This window comes from Schistocerca cancellata, chromosome 1 (genome assembly GCF_023864275.1).
Source record: "Schistocerca cancellata isolate TAMUIC-IGC-003103 chromosome 1, iqSchCanc2.1, whole genome shotgun sequence".
NCBI lineage: Eukaryota > Metazoa > Arthropoda > Insecta > Orthoptera > Acrididae > Schistocerca > Schistocerca cancellata.
Window position 1 is genome coordinate 868,729,995 of NC_064626.1, and position 25,474 is coordinate 868,755,468.

The window sequence follows — 25,474 nt, forward strand, 5'->3', positions numbered from 1 at the left end:
GTGCCCGTGACTGGGCTGGGGAGGCCGTCAGCGTCAAAATTGACCCGCTATGCATTTTGGACAACGCCACCACTTCCCCAAACCTATCTTCAAGATGGTCGACAAAAAACTGGGGCTTCATTACCTGAAAGGTCTCTTCATCAGTCCTGCTGCAAACAAGGTACTGAGGCAAATATGGCTCTTGAGACCTGATTGCCCGATGGTCCTCCCATGGTGTAGCCAGGGAGGGGAACAATCGGGAATCATAGGTCGCAGCATCAAAATTGTTCCTGACATGCTTTCAGACAACTGGGGCCAAGCGTCCACCAGCTTGATTCGATTTAACGTGTTTCATTGTGGCTCATCCACCCTGTTGCCACCCACTCTGACCAGGGGCTCTCCTCATGGGTGCCACCCAGCCTCAGCAAGGGCCATTGCCGGGAGTCCTGGTGCCCCAGAAGGATGGGCATCTACTCCTTGGCATATGAGGGGAGGTCTCAGCTCTGGCATCAGCATTGCGATGCCTGTGTTGTGAGGGGGCTACCACCAAGAGGGTACATGACAGCCCCAGCACAGCAGACTGGCTACCGCACTGGATGTTGGGTGCTGAAGTGGTCCAGAATTGTCGTGGGCACAAAGGATGGTACGGCACAGGAGACGAGAAGTAGGCAACCCATAAGACATTGGGTGCAAAGCCTGCTACATGACAATAAGTACCATACAAGATCTTGGTGCACGATGGACAGACAAAAAAACACCACGTAAGGTGTCCTTCCCCAAATGGTATGCACTATCAACAGAAATTTGGAAAAGGTGGAGGTCAAACCTGAGAGGGGACCATCACAGAAAAGCCGAGAAGTTGGAAACTCTCTTTCGTCGCCTCTGATGACAGGCAGTAATACCGCAGGCCAATTCTAACCCCCGATGCCACAGGGGGTTTTAGTATGGCCATGTTGGTTAATGTTACAATGCCAGATCAGTCAGTCATCCAGACTTTTGCATGTACAGCTACTGAAAAGGTTGCTACTTCCCTTCAGGAATGATGTAGAGGTCTCACCTATCCACAGATCCCTCTCTGATAGGGTTGCACCTGTGGGACAGCTGTCCCTATCACAGAGGCATGCAAGTCACCCTCCCTTGGCAAGGTTCATGGTTCATGGAGGAATGAATCACCTTTAGTATATTAAATTTTTGTGTTTAGTGATATGTAAAACTTATGTACGTCCATGTTTAGAGTAAGTTGTCAGTCTTTTTGATCACATTGAAATGTTACTATCATAACTGTAGTTATTGATGAGATCTTGTAGTTGTAAGTTGTTCATGGATGACTGCAGGATGTAAAATGATGTGGAAACGATGTGCTTGTTTAGGCATGAAATCATCTTTATGAATCAAAGTTGGATGTCTAAATGTGGGATTGAGTAGGTATTGCTGCTAGCAAATGGACACAGTAAACTGTAATAGAGACACTTTGATTGAAAGGTTAGTATTCATTTCCTACATGGAAGAATGCAGCAAGGAACGGGGAAAGTTTGATGTAGTAATTAAAGTTAGTAGTCAGAATGATGAAAAAAAGAAGAAATGTGAAATAAAGAAATGGTACATTGTTTTTAGTGAACTATATGTCTTCTTATTTAAAACATCTCTTTAATGTAAATTGTTATGTAAAGGCCTTATAAACCATTAGGTGCATAGTAATGGGTGTGAGAGTATTGTTTAAGCCTCGACCATCAGTAGGGTATAGATTAAGTTGGATAGTTCATAAAATGTAAGGCAACAACCAGTAGAAAATTTTTGCTAAACTTTCAAAGTGTAGATGATGTAGCATTACGAATGGTCAAAACTACTATTAGTGATCTGAACAAGCTCAGAACCTTAAAAAATCAGTAATATTTGACATATTGCACTATCTGCTTGAGATATTCCATTTTGATGTGTGTCATTTTTTTCAGTTCATGAATTTGTCTGATTTGCTTCACTGTTATTGAAATGACGCATACAAGTGTTTCAGTGTTGGTAGCATGTACTTGGAATTTTTGTAATTTGTGTTTTTTACGCTGCAAGAGTACATTTCTTGTCATTAGAATTTTTTAATGTACCATGATTTACATTACTTATTGTAATTTATATAAAATTTACATGATACTAGTGCACGAACAGCAATTTCCAATGTCAATGCATATATTTTTGTAAAAAGATGCCTCATGCTGATTGCAAATAAGCACATATATAAAGCACATAATCATATTATTACACCTTTAGTACAAAATATTGTCATTTGAATATGCTTAAAAGCATTACATATGTGGTACTCCATCAAAAAAAAAAAAAAAAAAAAAATAGTGTCTGACAACATTCAACAACAGCAACTGTCAGTTGGAAAAGTTTTTCTTCCATTTATTCGCAATATTACAGACCATATTGAGAATGTTCTGGCCAAGTTTCAAGTTGCAACAATCTTAAGACTCACCAAGAAGATTAGTGAGTGTTTAAGATCGGCAAAAGATGCTGGACACCCCTTAGCATCTGTTAGGGTGTGTAAAATTATGTGTAGCTGTGTGAAAATTTACATTGGAACAATGAAAACAAGTGTCAATACCCACATAAATGAACACAAAAGGAACTGTCAACTGGGAAATACCGACAAATCAGCTGTAGCAGAACATGTTTTTAAAGACGGTGATCATGAAATAAAATTTTGTGAGACGAGCGTGCTAGCCAGGACATTTCATTATTATGCATGTATGTATAAAGAAGCTATTGAGATTCAGAAATGCCACAATAATTTTAATCAAAAAGAGGAAGGCTTAAAGTTAGACAACATGTGGTGGTCAACTTTGCACCAATGATGTGACAATTGATTTCCTTCAATTGAGAATAATGATGTTAGTCAGAGAGAGACTTACAGTCAGCCCCACATGACATATGGTGCTGCCCTCTATGTGCTCTATACAAATGGGACCTCCGTGGGCTGGCAGCCAGTCATTGACTCATCTTGGAAGATGTTGCCCACAGTTGGCAACAAAATGTCAGGAAAAAGAAGTTTTACAGATCAACCATGGTCTCCCAGCTCAGAAATTTTAGATAATGCAGATGCCGGCTGTGAAGGCATACACAATGTTCTTCACACTTAAGAGCATCATCTGTAAAACTGTTATTTAAATTTCCTGTAGCTTTTACATGTGAAATTTGACATTTCCTCACTGTTTTGAATATATGTATCCACTGTTACAACCCATTTCAAGTGAAACAGTTTGATATATGCAAAACTAAAACTGAAATAAGTTTGTAGCACATACTATTAATAAAACCACATTGTAAACAAAGGAATAAGCAAAGATAATCTTCCTCACAGCTTGCCAGACTCATTGCAATTTGTTTCAATTTTTGGTATACAGAAGGTGTGCATCACAGCATAGAAACAGGGGGTGTGGCAGATGCAGACACCCAAACAAATTTTCTTAAAACATATTTATAGCCAGAATTTGATTATAAAACTTTGCAATGTTATTCTTAAAGAAATAATCTGATAAATTATGTAATAAAAAAATTCGAAATTTTCCTCAATTTTTCCCTGTGCCTGCCCTTAAGTCAAACAAGTAGTTATAAATCTATGCTACTATACAAAGACAAGAGGCTTCCATAACTCTCAAAAAACTCTTCACTGATTTACTTCAAATTTTTACAGTATGCACCAATAAACATTTGGACAAACATATATAAAGATCATAAGGTGTTAGCGAAAATCTTGAAACATTCCTTACCAGTTTACTTCAGATTTTTAAACAATATTCCAAGAAACATTTTGAATATATATTCCTTTTACTGATTTACTTCAAATTTTACACAACGTTCTAATGAACATTCAGACAGATATAGGCTATATACTTTAATATGTATGAAATTTATAAATATTTATATAATACATAATGGGCAAATAGAGGAAACATGTTAGTAAAAATCTGGAAAAATTATTGTCCAGTTTACTACAAATCTTTATTGGACGGACATAAGCTATATAATCTTGTATTACAAAGTATAAATGAAACATTGTTAGAAAATCCTCAGAAAGCTATTATTTACCAATTTACTTCTTTTTTTTTACAAAATGTCCTAATAAAAATTGAACAGATATAAACTATATATTTTTATTAAAACATTATTATTAAAAATTTCGAATGTTGTTGAGTGACTTACTTCAAAGTTTAGCATGACACTTCCAATAAACATACACAGTGTGAGAATAATGTCATTGACTACTGTCCCCGCAGATCCAGCACCTAAAAATGTCTCTCTTGTACTCCATGTAATAACAATGACAAGAAATTCATCCATTAATTTTAAAGTGACTTCAGTTACAAATAATTTTTTTGTTTGCAGTAGCAATACACAAAGCTACAGGACAAAGACAGAGAGGAAGAGGTGATGGTTTTATGTTTCCATGTTTCCTCCTGTATTTGTGCAGTGCCTTGGCTGTAACACCATGAGTAGGGAACGCTTTGTGGTGGATCAGTCAGTGTGATGAGGTCTAAGTTACTTTTGATTGTTCTTCTTCCAGTGTGGTTGTCTTTTTTTCTGTGTAATGGTTCAACTATTCCATACCATGGCTGTGTATGAACTTATTCTTCTTGACTTTGTATCCAGGCAGGGTGAGGCTGAAAGAGAGTGTCTTACTACTTCTAGACATTGAATGACAAACACATTGTCAGCCATAATCTTCTGTATTGTTTCATTCATTTACATCAATTATGAAGACAGATCCAAAGATCGAACACATTGATCTCTAAACCTGATCGCATGAGACCTCAACTTCAGATCTAAGATTTAAAATTTTCATTTGCCTTGAGCATTTACATTGTCCTATGAACATTTTCTCTGAGCTGTTCATGACACCTTCAAGGGGAGTTACCAAGGCATAAACATCTACGTCCAGCAAGTGCTATCACACTCACCATGTTGTGCCTTGCTGCTGCTGTGTTATGTCACTGCATACATACCAAATTCACAGATCACAGATCAGATGCGCACAGAGGATTTTTTTCCACAGCATAAAAAGATTATAAGAGACATGATAACCTTTCATTAGCATGAGCGTCCTCAGTGGAACATAGGTCATTCTCACTAATGGCCCATGTTGCCCTGCAATGGACAAAGGTGGGGGGGGGGGGGCAGAAATGGACAGAGAGAAGGAGAAGGAGGAGATAGACAGAGAGAGGGGGGAGAAGAGATGGAGAAAGAGAGGGGGTGACAAAGATATGGACAGAGAGAAGTGGGAGGAAGTGATGAGAGAGGAGGGGGAAGTAGGGCATGGACAATGAGAGTGTGAGATTGGGAAGGAGGAGATGGACACAAAGAGGGAGGGGAGGGGGGGGGGGGGGAAGAATATCAGGACATATGTCCAATTCTCATGTATATTTAGTAGTTACAAAGCACTGCCTGGCTCACTAGTATGACATATTTACATATGGTGTTCAATTCTGAATTTTAGTTTCCTGAAATGTTGTGCAGATACTTTTTAATTTTTGTATATTGATATTTTAATTTTGTAAATAAAATACCATTACACAAAGTCCTATCATTATGATTAATTGTAAAATGAATTTATTCCCTTTTACAGCCAGCTGTCAACTGGGAAATGATCTGGGTGTTGTCAAGAATGTTACATTTCGACCTAAGAGAAATGAACATTTCCTTATCACAGGTGAAAATGGTGTCACATTTATGACATGGGTAAGACCAATATTATGAAAATCCTTCAAGCTGTCATTTGTGAATTAGAAACAGATAAATATCTATCATTTTACTTTTAATTTTTCAATATATACAGCACTGGAAAATTCCTTATAAACTACCTAATACAGAGAGAAAAATAACAACTCACAAAATGATAATGGTTCAGTATATGTTTATGGAACAAATATTGTTGTAAAGCTCTGCAGCATTTGGCCATAACAAGAATCCCTGTAATCCTGAACCTTTATGAACATCAGCAAGTATTCTTCATCCTGCAGTACAAAACCTACAAGAGATATACAAATTTTTAGGATTTTCTCTTCAGAGAACTCTCTTTCTGAACTACTTGTTTTATCCGTAGCTATTATGGACAAGAATCATAATTAACTCAATCTAAGAAGTGGTGCAGCCCAATGATAATTTTCCATTGTATGATACAAATTTACATCAAAAATTAATTTTATTCTCTGAACTACAGGCAAGGAATTTAAGTAATTAAATAGTTGGTGGGACACATTTTAGTGTATTACATTTATGTCCAATAGAACAAGATCTAGACTGAATAGTCAGCACAATGGGACCATAAAATGGTTCCATTTAAAAGTAATCACCACACACATTAAGACATTTGTCCCAGTGGGAGGCAAGATGAACAGCTCCTGTTTATTAGAACATTGTTGGTCACTGACAGATCCATGCAGAACCACTCTTGCACTTTTTGGTCCAACTCCAACTGACATACATGTATGTCTTTGTTCAGGACACCAAAGATGTGCAAACACATGGTGAAAAATCTGGGCTGTATGGAGAATGTTGCAGTTCTTCTCACTGAAATCGTTGAAGTGTAGATCATGCAACAGGATTATTCTCTCTGGCAGCATTCCAATACTCTGAGGGCAAAAAGCAGGGCCAACAGTGGAAATTTCCAACATCTTGCCCTGCCAAAGGGATCAAAAGGTCTTCATACAGGATCTGGTAAGGTCATGATGACCTCCTTCAACTGCAGGAGTCCTCTGCTCATTGAGTTCCTCAAGTGTGGAAGCACAATCAGTGCACTGCCCTATGAAGACACTTTGCTGAAACTCTGGTGGACCACAAAATGAGAACACCCTGGAAGACTGTTGGACAGGATCATTCTATTGCACAGTAACACCTGCCATCACACTACCAATTGGATGAAGGTTACATTTTAGTGATCTGATCTGGAACCACTGCAACATCCTCTGTACAGCTCAGATCTTCCACCATACAATTTTCACATCTCTGGCAACCTGAAGAAAGACATGCATGGACTTTGGTTTCAGTTGCCCGAGGAAGTGCCAGAGATGAAACAGAAATTGATAATGTTATCTCCCAGTGAGATAAATGTCTTAACATGTGTGGTGATTGATTACCTTTGAATGTAACCATTCCATGTTCTGTTGTGTTGTGTGTGCTGTTTTCATTTGACTGCTCCTCATATTTACCAAGAAAGGACAAATGTAAAACTTAAACAGCATTATATAGCAAGGAATAAAATTGTAATATAAATTGCCTAAAATATTAAGAGATCACTAAAACTAACAAGTGGACCCTCCATGCTGTAAATCGCAGATTTGGTTGTGCTTCAAAAATGTTGTAGAGGCACTTACCCTGAGTGCCTGGCCATCTGGTTTTAGCGACGGGCCTTGGTTTTTGAGAAAGTCATTGCGTACTATGTACACCCATATATTCTGAGCAAGTGAGCATAGTGCAGTGGTAGAGGTTCACGGCTACCATGCTGGTGTACATTTTTTTTTTTTTTTTTTTCCAAAATTGACCAAATTTTTCAATTTTATTTCAAAGAATATCAACAAACAGTGTAAGGTGTGCAAAAGTATAAACATATATTTAGATATTAGTTTTTTGTGCCATAAAATATTACAAAATCTTATTTTTCATCGTCCACATTGCTTGATGTGCCAGAACAATATTGTGGGTGATACTTATCATAGAAACAACTGAAGCACAAATTTTCGCAGCACCATGCCCATTTTATGAAATCAACTGTCTTGCAGGTGCATGGTTTCTTCATGAATGATGCAAGGAAACACAATTCTTTTGCATTCAGAAAGATTTCTCTTTCATCTGCTAATTTCAATGCGAACCATGCATATCTAATCATGCTTTCAAAATTAGGTGCGCTGAATTTATGTAGGATTAGTGAATGTAATTTTATCAAATCTTCCCTAGAAGCGATCTCTCTATTGTCTTTCGTCAAGTTGGGAGCATTCTGAATAATTTTCATGAAGATTTTCACCTGTCGGTAAAAATAAACTTCGCAGGGCTGGCAGTAAGCAGTGCACTTTGGTGGGACCACTTTTAGGGTGCAGGTGCTCGCTTTCCTTTCATCAGTGAATAGACGACTGTATAAAATTGAATCAGTTTGCCCTCCCAATGAATAAATAATGTACAAAAATTTCTTCTGTCCCACGTACGGAAGAATGACATAACACAAAAATTTTTCTTACACCAGTTTTGTGAACTTCCCAGATTTCGGGCAGGACATGACTACATTTCTGTATTTCCCAGTTAATTCATATACTCGTTTTTGAACATTAGGATCAAATTTTCTGGACAGTTCTTGCATACATAAATGGGCAGAGATCAAATTCAGGTAATACAAGAAGCGACAGTTGTACGAACATTTGGAACTCCAACTGTGAACCACAACCGGTATGATTATATAAAAAATTAGTATTTGAATATATCTTTATAATTTTGCACACCTTACACTGTTTGTTGATATTCTTTGAAATAAATTTGAAAAATTCGGTCAATTTTGGAAGAAAAAAAAGTGTGCGCCAGCAGCATTTGAATACGGTACCTCAAGCGCAGTAGCCATGAATCTTTACCACTGCATCACACTGAATTGCTCAGAATATATCTTAATGTTACAGGTATGCAAAGCACGCAATGAACTTCAAAATCTATTTTCTCAAAAACCAAGGCCCGTCGCTAAAAAGCAGATAGCCAGGTACTCAGGGTAAGTGCCTCTACAACATATTTGAAGCGCATCAAAATCCGCGATTTACAGTATGGAGATATCCCTTGTAAGTTATTTAAGGGGCTCCGGAATGCCCTATACTTGCAATGTTAAAATAACACTTATAAATTACATCTTTCCTCACAAAGTATTTGAGGTAGGAAGTTGAACTTTTTACAGATTATTTATTGGAATTGGGCTACAACTTAACACAGGGATTTTACAAAATTTTAGTTCAGTTATTAAAGATGATTTTTTTTTTCAATTGTAATGAAAATTCACAACATTTTTTTGCAATTTTTTATTTATATATTCAAAAATATACAGTTTTTTGGAAAAAGGCTGTGTTAGATTATGCAGAAGGTACTGTGTAACATTTACTGAAAGTTTGAAACAAATATGTTTGGAAGATCCTTAGAAAACATGTAATTAGTATGAGAAAATAAAAGTTTTGGGAATCGAGCGACAAAGATTGGATTAACTTTTAGTGCATTCCAGGTCCATAGGATGGATTATCTTCATCCTCTGCAAACTCCTCCTCCAGCTTCCTCTTGTTCCTCCTCCTGTTTACTCTTGCTTGTATTTCTAGACTCTTTACAGCCCTGTCTGCAGCCCGAAGGCGTTCCTTGTCTAAAGCAAGCATCGCTCGTACCATGTTAGAACCTATCTTCATTCCCATATTTCTAAATACCTTGCACCTTACAATGTTGCCATAACTGAAAGTCGCAACAGCATCATACACACCAAAGTGAGGTGTTTCTATTCCAACAAATACAGTCTTGGGGATTCTCGACCATATAACACTATTTACACTTTCATTGGGGTTTTGAGTTTTTCTATGAATACACTTTTTCAACAGTTCAGGTGCTGCTAAGTCTCTGAAAATAGGTTTTATCACCTCCATTATTGCATGAGGCAGACTATGCTTATGAGTGTACACTTCACCAGTTAGCAATCCTGTGTTATATTTACACCAACTGTCTTCTTCTTTGGGACACAAGCTATGTTGGGGATTTTCATCGGTTGAAGAAGTATGAAAAAAAAAGAGCCCAAACAGCTTTCTTCATTTCGTCGACACCTTGTGTATTTTGCCTAATAGCCATTCCATAATAGTTCTGTATTTTGTCAATTACAGTGTCAGTTAACCTTCCCTTCCCATCCAACCCTTTACCATCACTGAGTTTTTGTTTTTTGTACGAAGATTTCAGTCGCCGAAGTCTTGTTCCCATTCGCTTCTGTACGTGTCCAATACACTCAAATTTCTGCACTACAACATCACCACCATAGGGCTTCAGTCCTTGAACATGTTTGAAACTTTTAGAATCACCGTCACCAAGGTAATTAACATACCGCACTTTATCACACGCCTCAGAACGCTGGAATATACTGGCAACACCAGCCACTTCCATTCCTCCACTACTGCCACTATAGTTAGCTTTGCAATTATTTTCATGTGTACCTTTATATTTTTGTGGACATCTACAATACTTTGATATAACTGCTACATCTAAAACTTTCCCTGTATACATACTGGTGGCAGATACTACACCATGAAGAGATGTGTGTCCCCGTTTATGCCAGGTACCATCGAACGCTGCAGTCAAATCTCTGTTACCATTATTTCCCATTACTGCCTCTTCCACAGCGTTCTTCATAGATTCTATACAGACATCTTCTACTTTAGACCCTATTAATTTATTATAGGTCATAAACTTGGTTGGGGGATTTGGAAGATTCATGATGCCACAGAAAATTGCACCTGCAGTAGCACCCTTACCAACTGAACGCAAGGAATAAACAAATCTAATGTTGTGTTCGTAGATTTTGCTACCATTTTCTTCAGTTGCAGTTACTGCAACACTGTTCCAAAAGGTGGTCATGTATGAACACTTATCACATCTCAGTTGTATTTCACTAGCAAGTCCTACGTGCTTTATTATGGAGAGTTCCAGACCAACTTCACTACAATGAATACATCTTACACAGTTTGAAAAAATTCCTTTGAGAACCAACATATCAAATATTTCATTCACATCCGATTCGCCCATAAAACATTCATAGTTTTCACTCATTGAACCAAGCTTCTTCTGTGAAGTATTTTCTTTCCCACTTTGACTGCTATGGGCAGGTGTACTTGAGAGGTTAGGTTCACTCACTTGGTTATGGTCTTTATTGTTTACAGTAATAACACATACCTGTGGCTTTCCAACATTTCTCATTTTCTTAAAAGCCTTCAGAGGATTTCTAATAACTTTACTTTTACTCATTATTATACTTCAACAAAACAGAATTAATTACGAATATTTTCGAGATAACGACAGAGTAAATAAACATGAAACAATCAACAATCACACCAGCGATATATATTGAACCATCACAGGTTAGCCACAACACATACTTTATCTCACATCACTAAAATGTACCTGATGAACACGGACATTAATAATAACACCATTTGACAGCAATTTAAGAGCACCACAGTGGGTCACGCCCATGTAGAACACACTTCAAAAAAAATTTAAAAATAGTTGTAGCCTTCGGAATTGAATAAATTGTATATCTATTAAAAGGTAATAGTCTGCAGATTCAGAAAACGCAAAAAAGTAAAAATTGAACTTTTCATGAATTTGAGCCTTTCCAGAGCCCCTTAAAAAGGCTGTAAAAAGTGCTAGGTAAACTGTACATTCTATACAGTTAAGGACTACTTAGATGACACAGAATAGGTAATAGGTGAGATATTCCCTGGAAAACTTGATACAGGAGCTGTGCGTTTTTTATTACTACACCTTATCTTCTTTCTGAGTTCCACACTGAACTTGTTATGGAGGGCTGTTGATTCAAATTTTGTGGCAAGCGAATAGAAAGTTGTGGTACACAAAATGGAAACCAAACATCATCATCATGATCCTGTTGCCAATGGATAGTGTGTGTGTGGTATGTGCAGAATTGCTGTTGTGAAATGAACAGTCAAGCATCAGCTTTTTATGATATAAAATAATATGAATATGGTGTGTGCAGCAATTGGTCCCGAGAAGAGAATGAACAGTGTAGTGGTAGCTTTCTACACTATGAAATAACTACTTTGCTCAAATGATTGAACAAGACTGTATTGTACATTAGGCATAAATACACTCCTGGAAATGGAAAAAAGAACACATTGACACCGGTGTGTCAGACCCACCATACTTGCTCCGGACACTGCGAGAGGGCTGTACAAGCAATGATCACACGCACGGCACAGCGGACACACCAGGAACCGCGGTGTTGGCCGTCGAATGGCGCTAGCTGCGCAGCATTTGTGCACCGCCGCCGTCAGTGTCAGCCAGTTTGCCGTGGCATACGGAGCTCCATCGCAGTCTTTAACACTGGTAGCATGCCGCGACAGCGTGGACGTGAACCGTATGTGCAGTTGACGGACTTTGAGCGAGGGCGTATAGTGGGCATGCGGGAGGCCGGGTGGACGTACCGCCGAATTGCTCAACACGTGGGGTGTGAGGTCTCCACAGTACATCAATGTTGTCGCCAGTGGTCGGCGGAAGATGCACGTGCCCATCGACCTGGGACCGGACCGCAGCGACGCACGGATGCACGCCAAGACCGTAGGATCCTACGCAGTGCCGTAGGGGACCGCACCGCCACTTCCCAGCAAATTAGGGACACTGTTGCTCCTGGGGTATCGGCGAGGACCATTCGCAACTGTCTCCATGAAGCTGGGCTACGGTCCCGCACACCGTTAGGCCGTCTTCCGCTCACGCCCCAACATCGTGCAGCCCGCCTCCAGTGGTGTCGCGACAGGCGTGAATGGAGGGACGAATGGAGACGTGTCGTCTTCAGCGATGAGAGTCGCTTCTGCCTTGGTGCCAATGATGGTCGTATGCGTGTTTGGCGCCGTGCAGGTGAGCGCCACAATCAGGACTGCATACGACCGAAGCACACAGGGCCAACACCCGGCATCATGGTGTGGGGAGCGATCTCCTACACTGGCCGTACACCACTGGTGATCGTCGAGGGGACACTGAATAGTGCATGGTACATCCAAACCGTCATCGAACCCATCGTTCTACCATTCCTAGACCGGCAAGGGAACTTGCTGTTCCAACAGGACAATGCACGTCCGCATATATCCCGTGCCACCCAACGTGCTCTAGAAGGTGTAAGTCAACTACCCTGGCCAGCAAGATCTCCGGATCTGTCCCCCATTGAGCATGTTTGGGACTGGATGAAGCGTCGTCTCACGTGGTCTGCACGTCCAGCACGAACGCTGGTCCAACTGAGGCGCCAGGTGGAAATGGCATGGCAAGCCGTTCCACAGGACTACATCCAGCATCTCTACGATCGTTTCCATGGGAGAATAGCAACCTGCATTGCTGCGAAAGGTGGATATACACTGTACTAGTGCCGACATTGTGCATGCTCTGTTGCCTGTGTCTATGTGCCTGTGGTTCTGTCAGTGTGATCATGTGATGTATCTGACCCCAGGAATGTGTCAATAAAGTTTCCCCTTCCTGGGACAATGAATTCACGGTGTTCTTATTTCAATTTCCAGGAGTGTAGAATGAAGTTACAGTGGCCTTATATTTGGGAAGGTAGAGGTTCTAATCTCTGTCTGGCATCTCTGAATTATATTTTTCATAATTTCTTTAAATTACAATGTAAAGGCCGTGATGGTTCGTACTGTAAGGCCCAATGCGATAGCCAACTATTTGCCCATCCATGTCAAACAAGACCTGTAAATGTATGAATACATACTTTTCTTCTGTGATACTGAGACAGGTCCAATATTTTTGTGAGATTTATCTGTGGTTGAATAAAACTACTACTACTACTGCTGCTGTTCTTACATAAATATGTTAGCTTCCTCTTTCTAATGTGATAAAATTCACTAAAATTGTCATCAGTAACACATAAAAATATTTGATTTTATTCGGGATAAGCAGCTTGTTGTCTTTGGACATGGATGTAAGAAAATGGAAAATTTTCAAGTAATAACATAGTAACAGAATAATTTGCACAAGTTGCCACTTTCCTGGGACTCATAGGTTTTCAGGGAGTTTTCAATTCAGTTTTGATAGAATCTGTACTGACAGTCCATGAGAAATTATCCATTGATTATTCCTATTTTAGTATGCTAAAGAATATATATCAGTTCTTCGGCTTCCATTAGATTCAAGCAGAATAATGAAGAATTCAGAATTGAAAGAGAAGTTAGCAAAAAAGTTTCCATATAACCTAAACTATTGTTGGTTGTTCTGCAGGAAGTGAAGGAGCAAAACCTGTTACTGAAAAACATCTAAACCATGTAAGCTTGAGAATGTCTTTTTGCCTTTTCAATAATAAATAATAAATGTAAGAACTTAACTTATGGGACTGCAGCCAGGTGACATCTATGACATCCACTGATATTTCAATAGAAGCACACCCTGTCATTTTCTAGACACAAGTGTCATGAGAGAGCACTGTGCAAGCAAATTTAAAACCTCAGTATGCTTGGCTACACTGACCAAGAACCTAATATGGTATATGCAGAAGGACAACAAACGCACACACACACAGACACACACAAACACAAACACACACACACACACACACACACACACACACACACATACTCTGTAAACAAGTCGTGGCACTTCACAGCCACAGATTACCAATGTCGGAAGTTATTGGTAGGGAACAATAATTAACAACAGGTGAGAACAGAGCATTATCTTCGTCAATGTGTTATTTGGCCAGAGAAAGAGCAAGACTTCAGACATAAATTAAGAGAAAACTGCTTTATGTTTATAAGGTCACTTGCTAGTTTAATCTCAATTTTTTCATTCATAAACTATCCCAGTAGCTGAAATTGTACAGCACAATATATGTGTGTTATGTTTCATGGGGCAGTGGTACCAAAGCATTGTTTTGCAGTAGCAGATTTGCTCAGCTGTTATATGCATGTGTAACATTTATGCTCAATACACCAATCCTCCATGGTCTTCATGGTTTGGCCGATGTATGATATTCCAAAACTACAAGGCACATGGTAGACACCCCACATATGTGAACATTCATTCATTAAGGACACTAAAACAATTCTAATCTTAGATGGTAGTCAAAAATACACTTCACACCATGTTCCCCCAAAATATGAGGAATCCTGTTGGAAATGCTACCTGTGTAAGGCAAAAAGACCATAGACTTAGTGCTACCTAATTATTTCCATCACCCACCTGATTCACGGTTGGTTGGTGGTGCAACACATGTGTTTTTACTGCAACAGATCTGGCAAAAGATGAGTTTGAAGCATGTTAACTCACAAACTTCCAGGGTCTATGATGACTTGGGAACTATGAAGCAAGGTATGAAGCACCCCTTCACACTGAGCCTAACTATTACCCTGAAGATACAAATCATTTTCAGTTGGCTTTCTATAACTGATGAGTCCCAACATACCATCAACCTACTTTCTGACCAACACATCAAGAAAGGAAAGGCAGACACCCTTTTCCACCACCATTGTGAAGTAAATATCCAGGCAGACTGATTTAATATGTTCTAAAAAGCTCTTTAAATTCTCAAACAATGATAGTCCAGGATGGAGTAACAACAATATTATAAAAAGGATGGATTGCTACTCACCAAATACAGGACATGTTGAGTCACAGACAGGCACAATGAAAAATCTGCTATACATTTTAGCTTTTGGCCAAAATGCATTCTTCTTATAAACACACACACACACACATTCACATAAGCACAACCCACACACATGACCACTGTCTGCTCCCCATCATAACTTGATCTGTTCAAAATGGTTCAAATGGCTCTGAGCACTATGGGACTTAACATCTGAGGTCATCAGTCCCCTAGAACTTAGAACTACTTAAACCTAACTAACCAAAGGACATCACACACATCCATGCCCGAGGCAGGATTCGAACCTGCGACCGTAGCAGTCATGCACTTGATCTGTCTGTTCATAGAACAGATCATTAATTAAAAAGTAAGTGTATGTCAATAGATATCAAAATAGATTCATTAATCCAAAATAGGCTTAACTGCAATTAACTGTAATGATCAGACTTAAATGAGAGTGAAAAGAGAGATGGGATGTGCACCTGTCAAAATATTAGCAGTTGTTGAAGATCTCAGCTGGCTACATTCCTGTAAGTTGGTTGAATTCACTTTCTTTACCTATATGGGGAGGGGAGGGGGGGGGGAGGAGGGGGAGCAAGTATCAGTGCTTTCAGAAGTTAGACAAATTACACAGTATAAGACAGAGATTGCAATGTGCACTTTCACATTTGTTATGATGTCAAGACCATAATTTTGTTTGAATGTTTCCCAGAGTTACGCACACAGTAATTCTCCTGCTGATAATCACATCAAGCAGTGCGGTGGTTTGGCTCTTATTTCCAAAATGAACTATTATAGTCACTCACAATAGGATTTTGTCTCCAGGGACTTGATTTAGCTTCCTTTGATGAGTGTTTTGAAAATCCCATCATTTTCTTAAGACTGATTGTATGGTACATCTTTGTCATAGTCAGTTGGAATTTTGTTCTGTAACTGCACAGCATTCAGCTGAGTTTGAACTTTTCCAAGACTTGGAAAAATAGATATTGTGTGATGAATCTAAAGGAAAGAGGTTAAGATCACAGAGTTTTATTCGATCTGGAGAAAGGTTTAAACTATGGTCTAATGCCTAAATTTTTACCAGTTGTTTGTTTTATAAGTTCTGTTGAACAGGCTATTTTTAAACTATCTGCAGATACTGTCAAGGTTGTTAGGAAAGAAACATGACATGTTGACTGAGCATGTTCCCCGAGAGTAATATTAAAGCAGCTGAGAGGACTGTCTTGTGTTCCCTCATGCTGGATATTGATATTGTTATCTTGCCTGCTTCAATATTACTATTGTATAAGCAGAATTACATTCAAAAGCTGCAGTGTTCACTATCTGAGCCAGTGTATCACAGCCTCAGTACTGATCCAATTAAAAGGATTGAGAGGAAGACTAACAACACACTGAAAAAAGTTCCTTGTCATAGGAGACTATTCAAAGTCTTAATTCTTATTGTGATGTCCTCTCATAGATTTTGTGTACTTCTGAAGATCCACAAACAAGTGACTCCTCTAGGCATATTGTCAGTAACACTGGTGCAGCAGCATACCATGTAGCAAAACTCAATGCTGTGCTGTTGAGACAACTAATAGGTCAAAGTGTACATCACATTAAGAACCTTGTGGATTTCTTATATCAGTTAGGGGGATTGTGTTTGAATGAATCTGATATTTTAGTATGATTTCCTATGGTCTCCCTCTTCACTCACATTCCCGTGCTTCATTGAGTTAGGTTTTATGTTGAAATAATAAACCTGTTTCTTGACTTTCATTTACTAATTATTCAGTATGTTCTATGAACAGCCAGATGGAGTTGTAATGGGGAACTCTTTGGCATCTATTATTCTGTCTATTTATGAAAGATTTCAAGGAATGTGCATGGTGTTGGCAGCATTTTTTAGATACCTAGGTTGTCTGACCTCAAGGAATTGAGAATTTAAACAGCTTTTTATAATATCTAAATTCAGTCCACCCTTATATTCACTTCACAGTAGTGATGAAAAAGAATGGTTGCCTTCCCTTCCTTGATGTGTTGTTCAGGAGGAGTGTTGATAGTACATTTGTTGAAAACCAACTCACACAGATTTGTGTCTTCAGGCTGATAGTTGTCACCACCCTTCTAAGTTTGAAGTGGTACTTCATAACTTGGTTCATAGGGCCCATGTCATTTCAGACTCTGAAAATGTATTATCTGAGTTAGTGCACTTTAATGTCATCTTATGCCAGATTCATTGTAATGAAAGACATATCAGATGATTGTTGCACTATTGACCAACTGTGAATAAGATAAGTGGTGAAATTAATGAGGTCATGCCTAAGCCATTTTGTGTTATGCAGGTAGTATTTCCAACGGAATTGGTTGTATCCTGCAGAAACATGGTGTGAAGTGTGTTTTTCGACAACCGTCTAACATTACAGTCCTTTTAGTATTTATAAAGGATCATTTTTGTTGTGGCATGCCGTATCTTGGTTGAACCATGAGGTTATCTAGTATATTGAGCATAAGTGTGTAAGGGTACAGACATTTATATAGTTCCTACATATCAAATCTTGCCCATACTCATCTATAACAGACCAGAGACCACAGGTGGCTCAAGGATACCTCCTCTGTGTCTGCATTTACATCTATACCCTGTAAACCAATGTGAAGTGCACGGCACAGAGTACATCCCATTTTACCAGTTATTGGGGTTTCTTCCCACTCCATTCACATGTGGAGCTTGGGAAGAATGATTGTTTGAACACCTATGAGCATCAGTAATTATTTTAATCTTATCCTCGTTATCCCTATGTGAGCAATACATAGGGGGTTGTAATATATTCTTTAAACTTTCATAACAGACTTTTGTGAGGTAGTTTACGTCTGTCTTCAAGAGCTTTCTGGTTCAGTTCCTTTAGTATCTCTGTGACACTCTCCCATGGAGCAAACAAACCTGTGACCATTTTTGCTGCCCTCTGACGGACTATGGTTTTGTGTGCACCACCTATATAAAGACCAGTGTATAAGATAAATTATAAAATGGTAAAAAAAGGACTACTACATTTTAAACATTAGAAGATAGAGAAATGAAAGATAAAAAATACTGTAGGCATTGAAGTAAATTTGTTTCGCCAAAATATTTATGGTTAGTAAATGACAAAATAACAGGTACTACTTTATAAGAGGGAAGTAGTAATGTGCACAAGAATTCCCAAAGTCTGCCAAGAATTTTCAAGGAAGTGACTTTTCCAATAAGAATAATTAACAAAGTAACAGAATATGTAAGTGAAACAATACCTGCTTGGAAACTGAAAAACCAGGGCTATGAAAGCATGGCACTGAATTTTGGAAATAATATCATTTTTAGATCAGAACATGCTGAAAAACAAAAATTTTTTGGTAGGAATGACTTTTGAAATACTAAATTTACAGAAAAACTTTAATTTTTGCTCCAAAATGGAGAATGAAGGCTTTCACATAAATCACGCCAATCTAGGAACAAACAATTTTTAGTAGGGTACAATTCTCATGTCTTGTGACCTCAGCTGGAATCCACAAGCAAAACAAAGCTTCCAGGTTTATTACAAAACAATATCAGCTTTATTTCAACAGACATGTAAGTCTTGTATAAAGAATATGAAAACCTTCTGAAATTGTGTGAATTGCCTCTTGAATTTATAGCAAACTGAAAAATATAGAAGTTGTTCATGTTGTGCTGACTACTATCACTGTTGAGTGAAATAAGAACAAGTACAGACATACAACAAGGGAACGGCAGTCTGTTAATCACAAGCACTAAGTTCCATAAACTGGCAGATACCAAGTCTTGCACCTGAGGCCATGAAGACCAAGTCATTGAGACAGAGGCTTATTGCTGACTGATAGATTCTCTTTGTTATGTCAGAGATGTGTAGTCCTGGTTGAGGCAGCAGCTGGGACTGACTTTCAAGGATATGCATTGGCATACATACTACACAGGTACATGGATATGGTATGTCCTACTTGCTGGTGATGCAGTGGAAGCAAATAGTGGCATGTTTGCCACATCTCCTAGTAATGGCACGAGTGCCGCATGTAGGCAAATGGAATGCTGTTTTATCATGACAGTGGCTGTCAGACTTCGTGATGGAAACAGCATAATGTTGTTGTTCTCTGGTAATGTTGGTGAGTGGCTCCAAAAGACCCATCACCTGCAGGAGGGTGCTTCTGCAACATGCTGGACTTGGGTGCTATTCTCATGGACTAGTGTCCCAGTACATCATGAGAGTACATGCTTTCCAAGAATAGTAGATTACGAATATCTCTTCAACTAAATTTTGCCAAGTAGACTGTTTACACTGTTGTCATGAACAGATTGTAAATTACATTGTGCATAATAAAATTTAGTGAAACACTGCTTTAATAAGTAATTAGTTAATTTCATGTACACATATTGTTTGCATTACTAGTGAGAAGAGATTTGTAAAAGAAAAAGAGTGAAATTTGCATCAAGAGTTAAATGAGAACAAGCCAGGCAATCCCAGCTTGACTTGTTACATCATCCATCAGTGGATTGTAAGGACTTATATTGAATAATAAGATTAAAAAATATATACAGCACAAACAAAATAAAGAAATATAATTATTGAAAGTCACCATCAACAAATAATTACATACATTACTCTTTTACAGATTACATGGTGCAAAATTAAGCAATCAAGGGAGAGTTTGGGTGGGTCTATTTTTGCAACTTTGTAATAAAAGGAAAAAAATAATTAATTGTTACTTTGATAACATGTGGGTTACTGTAAGACTATGTAGTGCAATGTTACATCCAGTGTAATGCTGTGTGTGAGAGATTGCCATTTGTAATTATTATCTATGGTGCAGTCTCTGACTTACATTTCCTCATTTGTTTTCATTGTGTTCCATTGTTTAATTTTCTAGTAAAGGAGTCATATGAGTTACGGTGTGTTATTATGTTGCAATTAAGTAAATACGACTAGTCCCACAACACTGGTGACCCCGACATAATGTCCGACGGTCACTAATGTGAAATTCGATGGTCACTAATGCTCCGTATCATTCCAGGTCAAGTTAAATATGAACATCTGTGTCATCCATGTCGCGCATCTTCCATGTTCCATTTCGCCGTAACTCACAATGGCCACTCACCCACCACTAACTGCAGAAGTGTCTACTGGCACAGTAATTAATCGCATAACAGCAAAACTGCCACTGTTTTGGCAACAGAATCCTGTGCAGTGGTTTGCTCAAGTAGAAAGTCAATTTGTGCTAGCACACACAACCACAGATGAAACTAAGTACAGTTATGTAGTTTCTGCACTCAGTGAAGATATGGCCACAGAATTGGTGTTACTGCCAAGTACTGATCATTACACAACCATCAAGAATGCTCTGATTACCCGTCTGTCGCAGTCTGAGGCAAAGAGATTGGAGAAGCTACTTCACACATAGGAGCTAGGGGATTGCACACCATCGCAGCTACTAAGCCAACGGCGTACATTAGCGAGCAACGTGGTCAGTGATGACATTTTGCTGAATATTTGGCTATCACACCTGCCACCTGAACTGCAGAAAATATTGACAGTGTGTGCTGGTCATCTGGATGCACTCGCACAAACTGTGGATTGCATAGCAGAAATGTTTCCATCTACATGCGTTGCTACAGTTTGCTCACAACCTCGGGCAGATAACACTCTCGCCATGCTATAAGCACAGGTTGCTGAGCTCACCATACAAGTAGTTGCATTACGGACCCAGACTACCAGCCGCCAATCTCTTCGCCACCACTCATCAGGTAAGTGCAGACATTCACCTTCGTCAGCAAGAATCTGTTGGCATCACTGACGGTATGGTTCCAAAGCATGCAAGTGTAAACTGCCGTGTGAACAGGGAAACTCAGCAGGAAGTCAGTGATGACGGCCATTGGCTCTCCAGATGGCAGCTGTTGACTGTTTGTAATGGAACATAGCACAAAGTTACAGTATTTGGTAGACACGGGTGCTGACGTGTCAGTCTATCCATCTGACTGTCTGCCATGTCACAAATGTGATGACTGCCACCTTTTCACAGCCAATGGTTCCACCATAAAAACATATGGTCATGTCACATTAGTTTTGAACTTAGGCCTGCCACATAAATTTGAATGGCAATTTGTCATAGCAGATGTGATGCACCCCATACTTGGAGCAGATTTTTTACCATTTTATGGACTCATGCCTGACCTCTGTCACCAACGCATTCTTGACACTGCTACCAACCTAGCTAGCCAAGGTCGAGTGTGTTGTGTGGAAGACACAGCAGTATGAGTGGTTACTCGTGATTCTCCGTTTGTAGAGCTCCTCAGACAGTTCCCAGAAATCACATGCCAGATTCACACACTAGCACTTGTGCAGCACTCAACAGTGCACTATATTTTGACTACACCTGGGCCACCACTACATGCTCAACTGCGCTGCTTGACCCCCCAGAAACTGAAGATAGTTAAGCAGGAATTCTTGTACATGCTAGCACAAGGAATCTACCACCCATTGAGCAGTAATTGGTAATCTCCTCGACATGTGGTACCAAAGAAGAATAACAGATGGCGTCCATGTGGCAACTACAGGCAGTTCAATGCCAGAACCATTCCAGATCATTATCCAGTCCCGCATGTTGAAGATATTACTTTCAGTGTCTACGGTAAGCGAATCTTTTCTACGTTGGACTTAGTTTGTGTGTTTTACCAGATACCTATGGCACCGATGACATTGCTAAGACCGCCATTTGCACACCCTTCAGACTCTTTGAATTTACCCAAATACCTTGTGGACTTTGTAATGCTGCGCAAACGTTTCAACAGTTCATGGGTGAAGTGACACATTACTTAGACTTCTGTTATGTGTATATTGATGACATTTTGGTCATTTCAAATTTAGAGGCAGAACACCTGTCTCACTTACGACAGATCTTCACTTGTTTACGTGCACATGACCTGCTCATCAACCTGTCGAAGTGCATTTTTGGAGCAGCTGAAGTACAGTTCCTAGGCTACACTATCAATGCTCAAGGCCAATATGGCCACCACAGGAGAAAGCAGAGGCTATACTGAATTTTCCCCAGCCTATGATGGTTAAAGAGTTATGCAGATTTCTTGGCATAACCAATTTTTACCGTTGATTCGTTCGCAATCATGACTTCCTAGCTGCACCACTGAATAATTTCTTGTAAGGTTCACTAAAGCCGAAAGACAAACTCCAGTGGGACAGTGAGCCTGATCTGACATTTAACAAGCTGAAGACTGCCATCGCAGAAGCTACATTGTTAGCACACCCAGTTCCACGGGTGCCTGTCGCTCTGATGGTCAACACATCTGCAACTGCAATCAGTGCTGCAGTGCAACAGCAAATAGACAGGCACTGGCAGCCCTTAGCCTTTTTCAGTAAAAAGCTATTGCCATCTCAACAGAATTGGTCCACATATGATCACAAACTGTGTGCTGCATATGTTGCTATTAAGAAAATTCATCACATGTTGGGAGGACAGCAGTTCACTCTCATCACAGACCATAAGCCACTAACATTTGCTTTCCGCCATCATCCTGAGAAGACATCACCACATCAGTTGCGACATCTTGACTATATCGGACAGTTCACTACCAGTATTGTCCCCGTTGAAGGAGAACTAAATTTACTAGCTGATGCACTCTCCAGGATTGAAGCAATCACTGAAGCAGTTGATTTTGAAACTCTCGCCATAGTGCAACAACCTGATACTGAGCTCCGAGATTTGTTGGCACTGCCAACTGAGCTGCTGTATTGTGATGTTGCCACCAGCAAACCAAGACCTTTCGTGACTACTGACTTTTGCCAACAGGCAATCGCCTCTTTACATAACTTGTTGCACCGTGGAATACGAGCCACTACCAACATGGTGAAGTGAGCTTTTGTCTGGCCACACATGGACAAAGATTACAAGCAATATGTGCGACAATGTGTGGCCTGTCAACAGAATAAAGTTAGCCAGCATGTTAGGTCACCTCTTGGCACATTTCTTCCTCTAAACCAGAGATTTGATCATGTCCACCTAGACCTAGTAAGACCTCTCCCACCATCGGAAGGATACATCTTCTGCCTTACAGCCATTGATTGTTTTAGATGCTGGCCAGAAGTGTTCGTGATCGCCAACATCACTGCTGAAACTGTTACGACTGCATTCTTCAGGGGATGGATCGCCCATTTCGGAGTGCCATTACGAATCAAAACAGACCAAGGAAGACAGTTTGAGTCATATTTGTTCAAAGCACTCTCTATCCTACTGGGTACAAGGTGCATTAGAACTACAGCTTATCACCCATCAGCAAATGGTTTAATTGAACACATGCACCGCTAACTGAAAGTGTTGCTTCATTGCCACGACTCACAGTGGTGGACAGAGACATTGCCCACTGTCCTCCTGGGTCTCCGTATGTTGCTGAAAGAAGACCCGAATGCCACAACTGCAGAAATTGTTTATGGCCAGCTGGTACAACTTCCTGGTGAGTTCTTTGCTTATGTGCCAGACAACGGCATTGACACTGTAGATTTTGTACAAAAGATGTATACACAAATCTGGCAACTACGCCCCATTGCTCCAAGGGATCAGCAGACCCATTGCCCATTTGTGTTTGACAAGCTACAGGAAAGCCAATATGTCTTCTTACGGCATGACGCAGTACGCAAGCTGCTGCAGCCACCCTACGATGGACCTTATCATGTCATCAGTAGGGAGGACAAGACAGTCAGTCGATGTGATGGGTCTCCGTTGACAAGCTCAGACCAGGTTTACATGCTCCCTACACTGATACGGATGCATCTACACACACTAAGGACATGACCAAACCTCCAGCCACTCCACTGCTCATCACAGGTCAGCCTCAATGGACGTCTGAGTGTACTTCTAATGCACCACCAGCAGCCTGTGCACAACCCGTTGTAACCTGGTCCAGATGACATGTCCATTTCAACAGAAAGTACCGTTGACACTAAGGGGGGAGTTGTGGAGTGCAGTGTTACCTACAGTGTAATGTTGTGTGTGAGTGATTGCCATTTGTAATTATTATCTCTGGTGCAGCCTCTGACTTATGTTTCCTCATTTGTTTTTATGCTGTTCTGTTGTTTAATTTTCTAGTAAAGGAGTGGTATGAGTTGTGGTGTGTTTTTATGTTTCAGTTAAGTAAATACAGCTAGTCCCTTGACAACTACAGCAGATGACTCTCTACTGTAACTGGTCACTGTTAAAGATAAAATTCTGATGTGTTTAGTGTTTTCTGAACATGGACAATTAAAATCCCTAGTAATCTGTTTTTTCTCCTCCAGTGTTTGACTTTATGCTGAACCTTCGTGAACTCCATTGTCTTGTGAATTTGACATAGACACCATTTATTGACATGCATTTACTTGTGAAAGAAGACATTTCCAAAACTATACATGTCCAAAGGAACATTGCATAAACAATACAGGCACTACAATATCATATTTATCTGCCAACAGTGGGCAACCAACTATCCAGTAAAATTTCTCCCCTGTACAGAAAAATACATAATGGATATATATTTACAGTTTGTATACACATGGCTGATGACGTATGGAAGTTCGAGTCTTGCCATGAGCTGTGCTGAGACAGCCAAATGAGAAGGGGACCACTTACGATAAATGAGAAATCCATGGCTGAGTCCTAGCCTGACACAAATTCTCATTGTTGTCATTCCATTATGCAGCTGATGGCTGTTCATATTCGCAATTGCAGATACATTTCATGTATTTAATAACAGCTGCATTTCCCTCAGTGTCTGTTCCTTCAGATATGCTTGTATGTCTGAAGGAACATTGCATTATAATTCGGGATAACGCTGGCACCACACTACTGAAAATGAGCAAGGTTGGCACACAAAAGTGTGCTCTTTCACCAGGATAACATACCATTCCTCTCATCAGCACTAACAGTGGTCATAGAGAGTGAACTGGGCTTTGAATTGGTTCCTCATCCTCGTTATTCATCAGACTTAGCCCAGTGACTTCTTCCTGTTCCCTAACTTTGTACTTTAGCTTGCTGGGAAGAAATTTTCATCAAATGAGGAAGTGATAGTTGCAGTGAATAAGTATTTTGCAGAGTTTGACAGAACCTATTTTTCGAATGGAATGGAAAAGCTAG

The 25,474-nt window shown here is 39.6% G+C and overlaps 1 protein-coding gene across 1 annotated transcript in view; it reads left to right on the forward strand.

The window, feature by feature from the left end:
* LOC126189843 (cilia- and flagella-associated protein 251-like) overlaps positions 1-25,474 on the forward strand; it is a 794,634-nt gene that overhangs the window by 237,462 nt on the left and 531,698 nt on the right. The window contains exon 7 of the mRNA XM_049930974.1: positions 5,597-5,709. Within this exon, the coding sequence (XP_049786931.1) occupies positions 5,597-5,709 (113 nt within the window). The remainder of the gene's footprint in view (positions 1-5,596; positions 5,710-25,474) is intronic.